Source organism: Micrasema longulum, unplaced genomic scaffold, assembly GCF_059751315.1.
Source record: "Micrasema longulum isolate JH-2025_06_02 unplaced genomic scaffold, ASM5975131v1 h1tg000108l, whole genome shotgun sequence".
Classification (NCBI taxonomy): Eukaryota; Metazoa; Arthropoda; class Insecta; order Trichoptera; family Brachycentridae; genus Micrasema; species Micrasema longulum.
The window spans coordinates 134684-144990 of record NW_028277314.1 but is presented as its reverse complement, the minus strand read 5'-3'; the positions used below and the strand labels follow the sequence as shown (position 1 = coordinate 144990).

Genomic DNA, 10307 nt, shown 5'->3' with positions numbered 1-10307 from the left:
TCTTGTTATGCACGCGCACCGTTTATTTTGCTATATATAATCACGTAACTGTATACTAATTATTATTAAAAATTGTTGTTAGCCCCGTGTCTAGGTTTCCCCGCGATACTCATTTTTATACTTTTTATGTTACTTAAACTGTAAAATGACAACTCTCTTCTGCTTTAGAAAATTAAAAATGGCCGAACAATAACAGTAGTGATTTTAATTGACAGATGACAAAATAAATATTTTTAAAAATGTCTAGTCGAAATCCGACGACTTTAATGAGTGTATCAAATGATGAACATTTTGACTTTTTATTCAAAATAGTTTTGATTGGTGATTGTGGCACTGGTAAAACATGTATAGTTCAAAGATTGAAATCGGGAAATTTCATCGAACGACATGGAAATACAATAGGCGTAGATTTTTCTATGAAAACAGTTATTGTCGACGGGAAAAAAGTTAAGGTAATAATAAAGGTTCAACCAGATTTATCATTTATTATTTATCAACAACATTCATTGTCAGTAAGGTTATTTTTAGATCACGCTAACCTTGTATGTTGAAAAATTTAGTTATTTTAGTAAACAAAATAATCCAACAGTTGTAAATATATTCAACAAACCATCTGGATATCATCAACACATATTCATTAAGAAATAATACACAGTAATATATTTGAGATGGAATGAAGATTTTTTTTAATCATTACATTTCACAAAATCACCCTAAACTGGTATTAGAAATATAAAACCATCTTATGTTTATGTAATTGAGCAGTGCGTTAGTAACGAAAAATGTATTTTAATGCTGCATCATTGATAGAAAGACTTGGATTCAAACATAAGATGAGAACTTATATAAACTTTCCTTGAAAGCAGCCATGACTCATGTCTAGAACTGGGTGTTGTGATCATTATATAATTAATAATAATAATAGTAATTTTTAACAGACCTTAATTACAATTCAGGACTTAAGAATCGTATCTGAATAGCATAATTTCGATAAATATATGGGTGTATGAATTTTAAATCAACTGGTCATTCTCAAAACATAATAATTTGATGTATCACTTTGGAATTATTTTATTAAAATTTATGGACATTTTATATCTGTAAATATAATTACAGGAATTATGAAAGTTTTTCCATTTACATGCTTTTTATTCCCACAAAATGATCAGAACATTTTGTTTTTATGGAATAGAAGTGAAATACATGTAAACACGAAAATAATAATAATAAATCAATAATGTGTTTGGAACGGGACACCCCAGTGAAGACACATTCATTTTTATTGATGTAATGTTCAAAGTTTGAACACTGCCTAGTTCGTATTTGCCAACATTGAGTTCTTTACTACTTGACGATGACCTCAAAATTAAAATATTTGTAAATATCGGTTAAAGACTGGGTTTCATGGGACCGTCGCAAACTCGCGGATCAGAAGTCCAAGGTTTGAATCTTGCTCTATAATAAATTATTTTCCATTTTCTAACACAGTTAGGTTATTACAACCATGTTAGGTTATTAAGACGAAAATGCCTTCAAAATTTAAAAACTCCAAATATATTTTTCCTTTTAAAAATAACAATCTGTACCTTAAAGGATAAAACTAGAGAAAAAATATCTGATGTTCACTTTGTTATAATGCAAAAAACATCAGTAGTCCTAAATACGCTATTTTAATATTTACTTTTATCATCAAAATAATGATTATTTTGATTGGTTCAAAAGTTATCATGTTTTGGAGATCGCACAATCACAATATCGTGTTTCCTGAACATTTCAATTAATGTGACTCCCGCGGTTTATCCTTTGAGGTACATATATTGTCTATCAATTAGTAAGGTATCCAAAATAAAATATCACTGGTTTCGATTCTACATTTATTTATTGATAAACAAGAGTGTAAATGTCCACATTATGTTGATTTCATTGTCCCCTTTTGCGCCCTTAGTTATGCCAACCACAAATAAGTCAATGTTATCTAAGATGTTATTTATTTAACTCTGATTATTGCTAAAAGTATTTTTTGTTTATTTTTAGTTGCAAATTTGGGACACAGCGGGACAGGAAAGATTTCGAACAATCACACAAAGTTATTATAGATCTGCCAATGGAGTTATTATAGGTATTACATTGATTAAAAACATTTGTATTTACTTTCTCATTAGCAATACATTGCCATACCTATTTTTTTTTATTCATGAGCCTCAATAACAGTATTGAATTACAGCGTGTTACCGTGTGTAACACTTCGTGCCTTGATGCTATAAATCCCCCGACTCTGTCAAACCAAATCATCGAAAGGGTGGTGAGTTTCAAATATCTGGAAGTATATGTTACAGAAAATGGCAGCTTTGAGTAGCTGGCTAGGAGTAGCAGGCACCACATTCAACAGTGTGAAGGCTGTCTGGTGATTGAATATTTACTGTGAAATAGTGAAAACCAAATGCCACCTATATTATCATCATAGAGTACTGCATTGGTACACCAATTGCAGCATATCTTGATCATTTTTGTTACATGAAGGTATATAACGCCTGCATAACACCTATTCTCCTCTACGGAGGCGAATTGTGGCACCTCACTAGGGCCCAAAACAGCAAATAACTGAGTTTTGAGAATAGGTTTCTCAGAAAAATCTCGGGTGTGCGGTGGTTTGACTTTGTCAGGAATAAAGTAATAAGAGAATGGACGCAGAAAACTCTGGTGACAAATGTCATCAAGCAGAGGCGATACAGTTGGCTCGGCCATTTACTGCGGATGCTTCCTGAGAGCCTTGACCACGCTTGCCTACTTTACAAGGCATCAGGTTCTCGATGTCCTGGACATTCACTGCTGGCTGTTCGTCGGCAGTTTATATCAGAACTACGATATTCAAACCTGATTTGGAAGGACGCACAAGAGCTAGCAGCCGATAGAGATGCATTGAGGCTCTTTATGGACACCATATGCTCCAACTAAGGAGCGGACATGGAATGATGATGAATTACAGCGTAGAATATCCAAGGTTAATAAAAATGCCATTTCATTATTGCGATATTCCGTGCTTGAGGCAAACGTCTAAGTCATTACAGCACGGACCACTTTATGTGTATTTATATAAAAAATTTACACCTGAATTAAAAATGTTAGGTAAATAATCATCCCTATGATTCCTACATTTTATTTTTTCATTCAATATCCATAGATCTTAAATTCTTCCATTTATTGATTTTTGTAAAGTGAAAGAGCTGAAACCTATATTGATGTGGGTGAGGGTCATCTGAATCATTCACCTACTATGCAAAACTTGAAAATACTTAATGTTACTTCTTCTTTAGACCGGTTGATGATATTTTCTTCTCAAAATGTTCTCTATCTCTTTTATAATATTTTTAAAAATTAATGTGATTTGTGCCCTTGTTTATTTAATTTTATTATTTACTTATAATTTTAGCTAGGTTTCAAAGATAACATCTCAAAATAATATAGTGGCAATCGAAAGTTGGCTTTATTTTCCACTTGTTTTATTTACTCAAATAAATTAAATGAAAATTTAAACTATGTACACTGTTACATCAGTCACTTTCACATGCTTTGATATATTTTATAATTATCTTGCACAAAAAGTAATCAATTAATTATATTATCGTTGTTGCGGATTGCTTATTGACCCTTGGGTCATTGATTGCTTTTGCCTGATATCAATCATCGTATGTGGTTAAAATCTCCAATTTCATTTTCGTAATATCGGTGACACTCTGGATAAATATTTATCTACGACATGTTTGCAAATGGTTGACTACAATTTAGTACCTTTAGTATTTATTCATTATTTAGTAAAAAATCACAGGCAGTTAGCCTAGTAAGTATCAACTCGCAAACTTTTATAATAATTTTTTTTTTTAATTATTGGCTACAAATGACAAATGTATTTATCTGGTCTACAAACAATATTTTTTTAAATTTAATATACAGAAATATTCTAATAAAAAAAAACACTACTTATTTTTCTTCAATCATACGTAAAGACTAATATAATAAATATTGTGTTAAGTGGAGTGTTAACCTCGCTCTTTCTTGAAATTGGTCGTAGAGAATCAGAGAAGTAGATGCATGCCGCGGATTGGAGATTCTTCCTGGATGTTGAAAATGAAAAAAAGAAATAATGAAAAAATACAAAAGGCAATCATGAAGTTTCAATTTTATATATTTAATGTGTATGCGCATGGGTATATGTATGTGTGTATGTATATGTATCAATATGTGTATAATAGTAAGTTTATATTTTATTAGTCTGTTCTTTCTTTTAATTTTAAATAATTATTATGTATTAAAATGTATACAGGGTGTTCTTTAAACCCTGTCACATCCGAAACCACAATGATCAGTATGAGCAACAAGGCATATTGGCACATAAAAATATTTTTTTTGAATGAATAAAATTTTTAAAAAAATATATCAAAAAAAGCAAATGGTTGCTTACTTCTGCAGGGGTAAAACAGGGAGGGAGAAGGGGGAGTCTGACACTGCGCCGCGCTCCCCTCACTTCTCCCCTGCAGAAGTAAGCAACCATTTGTTTTTTTGAATATTTTTCTTTGTTCTAAATATTTTTTTAAATATGCTAATATGTCTTCTTGCCCATACTCATCATCGTGGCTTCGGATGCGGCAGGGTTTAAAGAACACCCTGTATAAATTTATTTCAACAGAGAGAGAAAACATTTATGAGAAGCGAATATGGAAGTCTATGCATTTACAGGGCTTATGACCTGTCATTGGCTGGTTTAAGTGGCCACTTTACACACTGTGTAACATTCACCATTCTGCCCATGTTTGAATATCCACATTTCCTTAACTCTTAAATTGTTAAGTAAATTTAAATATGAATAACTCCCTAGGGAGGAAATCCAGCCAGTCTGCAAGCATTTGGACATACTCAAACATTATTGTATTAAAATGTAATTGCCTAGCTTGGAACGGAGTATTTTCCTTTGTTAACTGGGCAAAGTGTACGAAAAATATATGTAATTAAAAAATAAATTTAAATGAAATGAACAGTATAAATGATGAAAATTAAATTATTGTGAAAAATTAATTAATTAATATAAAACTAATAAAAACAATAAATAAAATACCAATAAAATATGCATCTAAATAAAACTTGCAATGTAAATTATCAAAATTAAATTATTCTAAAAATTAATTTATTAGTATAAAAACGCATCAACATCAGCTGTATTTATGAGATTTGTATTTTCCAATGAAATTAAGGATATTTTTTCTTCCATTGATTTACCTGCCTAAGACAAATCATCGTATTCAGCCTGCATACTTTTCTACAAGTATGTTTTTTTTGTGTGAAATTATTGAATGCATTATAAATGAGGAGCCGGTGATGAAAATGGCATAATTACACCATTTGCTATCAAAATAGTGCAATTCAAACTGTCAACTCCCAATATTTTCATTACTTTTAACAAAAAGTTTCTAGAAACCACTTGACCTATATAAACACTTAATGTAACAAAACTCCTTAAAAAAAACACATCAATTTGCATAGAAGTATGTGTTTTAGTTTTCTGGCTGTCCTGTAAAATTGAGTTTGTCCCAATTATCCCGTTTTTTTCGCCGATTCCTCAAATATTACATGGGTAACTATGCATATGTAACATTCAATATGTTAAATGAAAGCTGTTCTGCAACATTGAAACTGAAGCAGCCAAACAAAATTGGAAAATGATTATTGTTAAGCCCAAATTTTCAAAGAAATACTGGCTTATTGTCACCAGTACTTCACATAACATGTTTTTCTTTTTGTGAAATTCTCCTGTGTGTAGATAAACTGTGGCGATTGAGGAACGTTTTGTGAATTACTGTTCATTTTAAAACCTAACTAATTCGTTTTTTTTTTCTTTCAGTATATGATATAACAAAACGGACCTCATTCCTATCTCTCCAGCGGTGGATAGATGAAGTCAGAAGGTACACATCGACTACAGCTCTCCTTCTATTAGTTGGTAACAAGTGTGATCTCGCTACTCTGAGAGAAGTAGAATTTGCTGAGGCGGAAGCCATGTGTCGGTACATTCCCGAGATTATGTTCGTGATGGAAACGTCCGCCAAGGATAATACTAATGTAGAGGATGCCTTTATGTGCCTGGCCACTGAACTTAAGGTATTCAATTACTCGTTCTTTTTAACCTGTTAACCGAGTACGAAGAAATATTCCATCAAGATTTTTTTTATAATTGGCTATGGCTTATTTTGTTTCTTTTTTTAAATTTTTATTTTATTTTATTTATTGGGGATATCAACAGTAATACATGTAACAAAAATACAACAAATAAAATATACAGAGAATAAAACCAATGACAGATATCCACAGAAATACATTGAATACACGTACAATACATACTAGTGTGTTTGTGTGAGTGTAAGTGAGTGAGAGGGTGGGTGAGTGGGTGTTATATTGGAATGAGGGTGGACATGTGTGTAAATATTGCACAAGTGTCAAGTGTCGAAAATACAAATATATTTAAAATATTAAGAATTAGAGGTAAAATATAATAAAATAAAATAAGATAAGATAAAATAAGACTTTATTATTGAAACTAAGTATAAGACAAAAAAGTATGTTTTAAGACGCGCATTTTAAATGTTATTTTTTTTACAATCAAAGAATTGAACAATTGAATTGACAATCGAAGAATTCTCTGTTGCTATATGTATATTTTGACCCGGTAGTTATTTTAAATACATTTTTTATTCCTTGTTAGATATTTGAAAAGGAAAGTACAAATATACATACACATTAAAAAAAATTCTTCCATCTATCTGTTTTTGTTGCTCTCATTTTTGACTTTTTTTGAGCATATTTCAGGTAAAGTAAACTAACCGACATTTTAAAGGTGAAGGAAACTCATTGCTCATGTAACATTTCTGTAATCGGTATAATCCGAAAACCTTTTTGCCTGGTTCCTTTATATACAAAACATTCATAATAATTCAAAATATCAATTTAGTAAAAAAAAAGATGACAAAAAGCTCGTAGAGTTAAGACTTGGAATACAAAAGTTTGACCATTTTGTCAGTTGGCTCACTTCATCTGCAATGGACTCATCTATATGGGTGAGATATTTGGATGTTCAAACAGGCAAAATAGTAAATAGTGCATTGTATGCAGTGTGTAAGCACTTAAACTAGCCAATGACAGGTCATAAGCCTTGTGAATGTAGACTTTCTTATTCCCTACTCGAAAAGTTCTCCATCTCTGTTTTATATTTTTCAACGTCATCCAATTTTTTTTATATCCCTATTTTGTTCTCATTTGTTTATTCTGTTTTACCAGAGACGCCACGAAAGCAGCGAAGTACAGAATGGAGAGGACGGTTCTGTAATCCTAGGGAGCGGGAGTGCCATAAGTAAGTGTAGTCCGTGCGGTGGCGGAAGTAGGAATACTTGAACACGTCACCGACCACTATTGGCCAAACTCTCTAATCCACAACATTCTCGGGTGATAGATCTGTTAAACGCATGTGAGACTCGAACTGGTGACTTTTATATATGTAATTATTCCCACCGAAATATCAAAATACCTAATTGAGGCTAAATATACCCACTAATATTTTTTATCACTTTATTTAAAGACGAATACTTTATTACATTGTGGGCAGCTCTTTTTTTGTGAGAAAAATGTGCCGGAACTCGCACCTGTTAATCTTCAATTCTAAATAATAAAATATTTGGTTAAATGTAAATTTCATTTATTACATTTAAGGCAAAAGTTATTAAGAAATTCCTTCGTTTTGTTTATTTTTAGATAAATCATCTGTTTTGATGGGTTTTGAAATGCTGTGCTCAATATTATGATATTTAATCTATTAATATTTCATTTGGTGAAATTTGAAATGCTGTAAGAGACAAAGTGTAAATCGTTTTTGAGATATTTTTTTTTTTTTGCACCACAACAGGCACGGAAGCCCAATTACAGTGGTGAATTACAGCACAGAACGCCCAGACTTAACAAAAATCACATTAATTTTTTGTGTTCTCACTAGGAATCGAGCCCGGAACCGCCCGTGTGTTAGTTAAGTGTCTTGGCCATTATACCACAAAGTAACATATGCATAAATAATGCATTTTTCTTGCCCAATATCTACTTCAATACATTAACATCAGTGTATGAACAAAAATAATAAACACAATTCATTTTTACTTTTACTTTTCCTCTCTTAAACATTTATTCTTTTGTCCCCTACAGCATTGCAAATTTCTACAGATAATATTATATTTTAAACTATGAACCAAATATTATACCAATTTTATCACACAATTGTTTGGTCTGATTTGTATGAATCTCTATCAATAAATATTTATTACATTAATTTAACATTTTTATCTTTACTGTTGAAATCATTAGAAGCAACAAAATTAATATTTATTAGATTATATGCAGTGGTTATGAATGTAATAAAATCGGTAATACTGTCTGTTATGAATCTATATTGACATTAAAAAATATTCTCTATAAATTTAAGAAAAATTCTCATTGATAATTTCAAGTCCGTACTCCCTAGATTGTAAATACAAGTCTTTCCAAAAAATCTGTGACAGCTCAAGATGTCAACCTTTTATCATAGAAATGAAATTTACTAGTGAATATTTGTACATTTTCAAATGTTAAATAAATCCTACTTGTAAAAATATGAAAATCTGTAATAATACTTTTCCACACAAATGACTGATTAACCTTTTTTACATAGAATTAAGAATAGTCCAGAAACCGCATACGCACATCAAACAGAAGGCAAATAAACTACTCATAAATGAATAGGTTTATGTTTTGACCCATTAGTTTCTTTGTAGACGTCGCTCAGTACGCAACTCCTGATTTGAATTCAACTATGCCGTGTTGTGTCCTTTTAAAGTGTAGAAATACTGCTAGGATCTTAAAGAAACAGGATGGTATCACATTTCATGTGTAATTAGCAAACAAATGTTTAAGTAGCAAATGCTTTACTTAAAAATTGAATTATTTTTCCATCTGTCAGACTGTGGAAGAAACAAATGGAAATTTCGTTAGTGTTGCCAGGGTAGTAATTTTTTTTACCCTACTTTGCTCATCTAATAAGAGAAATAATGAAAATCGGACCTCGAATTAAACAACTCTGTCGTGGACATTTGACCGACATTATCTTCAAAATATCAAATATAATTTAACATGATATAAAAATATCCGTTTTATGTAAAATAAAATTTGTTTTACATTTTGAGTTTAAAGTTCATTAATTCAATTACTCTTATCAAATGACCCTTTACTTATCTACTCTGTTGTGTCAATCAATATTTCCGCGTGCTCAATAAAATTTTAGAGAAACTAACAGATTGCTCTTTTTACGTTACATTTGTGTTATAATTATATTTTTTCCCATCGTGCAACATTTCACGACGGCATCACGAATGCGCGCGGCCAAAGTGAGGGAATTATTGGACACAGTCCGATGTATTCAAATATGATTCTACGCTCCTGGATTATTCTTAATTCTATGCTTTTTTAACTAATGTCAAAAGCACTGGTGAGGTAGGAAAATTGACAACTTTTATTTAAGGCTTGTGTTTACGAATCAAGGAACAAGATGGCGCTAGACTCAAAACAAAACTTTATGGAAAATAATGTAATTTATTCCATAATTGAAGTTTGTAATATTAGTTCTGTCCAACCTCGTGCAATTAAAACATGTTATTTACAATTAAATTATAATTAACAATAATTACATGCATGCTAGTAAATAGGTACAAAGAGTGCCATTTAGGGAAGTTTTACACTGAACAAATATTATACAATAGTACTAATCGAACGGCATTTACTTTGTAACACTTCATTATAAATTATTATGAAAATAAAGCTTTGTTATTAGTGTTACACAATTTTATTATTTTTACAAGAATACTACTATAGTTTCGGGAGAGCACTCCTCCCATCGACGGGTGATATAAAACTAATTATATGTAAAAGATATAACAAGCTTTATATCACCCGTCCACTGGAGGAGTGTTCTTGTAAAATGATAAAATTGTATAACACTAATAACAAAGTATTTTTTCATAATAATTTTAATATTATACATTTTACGATTGAAAGGTACTCGGCTAAAACGGATTCTTTGCATTTTTTAAGATGTTAATGCCATTTTTTACTCTTGAATGAGTTCAATAAAATGAAATTTTGACAGCTAACAAAAGGTGGCTCCCTGTCTTATAAACGGCTGGAAAAAAAACAATCAAAATGTAACAATTGCTGCGACAAGCTTGTTTTTGTCCGTTCAAGAAAGG

At 31.0% G+C, this 10307-nt stretch overlaps 1 protein-coding gene across 1 annotated transcript; it reads left to right on the top strand.

The window, feature by feature from the left end:
* Positions 1 to 161: 161 nt before the first annotated feature.
* Rab19 (RAS oncogene family member Rab19) lies at positions 162 to 8174 on the top strand. The gene is made up of 4 exons (XM_088237847.1): positions 162 to 452; positions 2035 to 2119; positions 5894 to 6150; positions 7324 to 8174. The coding sequence occupies exons 1-4, from the start codon at positions 240 to 242 to the stop codon at positions 7435 to 7437; spliced, it is 669 nt and encodes a 222-aa protein (XP_088093973.1). The 5' UTR covers positions 162 to 239; the 3' UTR covers positions 7438 to 8174.
* The last annotated feature ends 2133 nt before the right edge of the window (positions 8175 to 10307 follow it).

What these genes read in the sequence shown, in the direction of transcription:
- Rab19 (XM_088237847.1), top strand. Translation starts at nt 240, where the DNA reads ATGTCTAGTCGAAATCCGACGACTTTAATGAGTGTATCAAATGATGAA. An exon ending in TCGACGGGAAAAAAGTTAAG is followed by an intron (nt 453 to 2,034) that starts GTAATAATAAAG and finishes GTTTATTTTTAG; the next exon opens with TTGCAAATTTGGGACACAGC. An exon ending in GCCTGGCCACTGAACTTAAG is followed by an intron (nt 6,151 to 7,323) that starts GTATTCAATTAC and finishes CTGTTTTACCAG; the next exon opens with AGACGCCACGAAAGCAGCGA.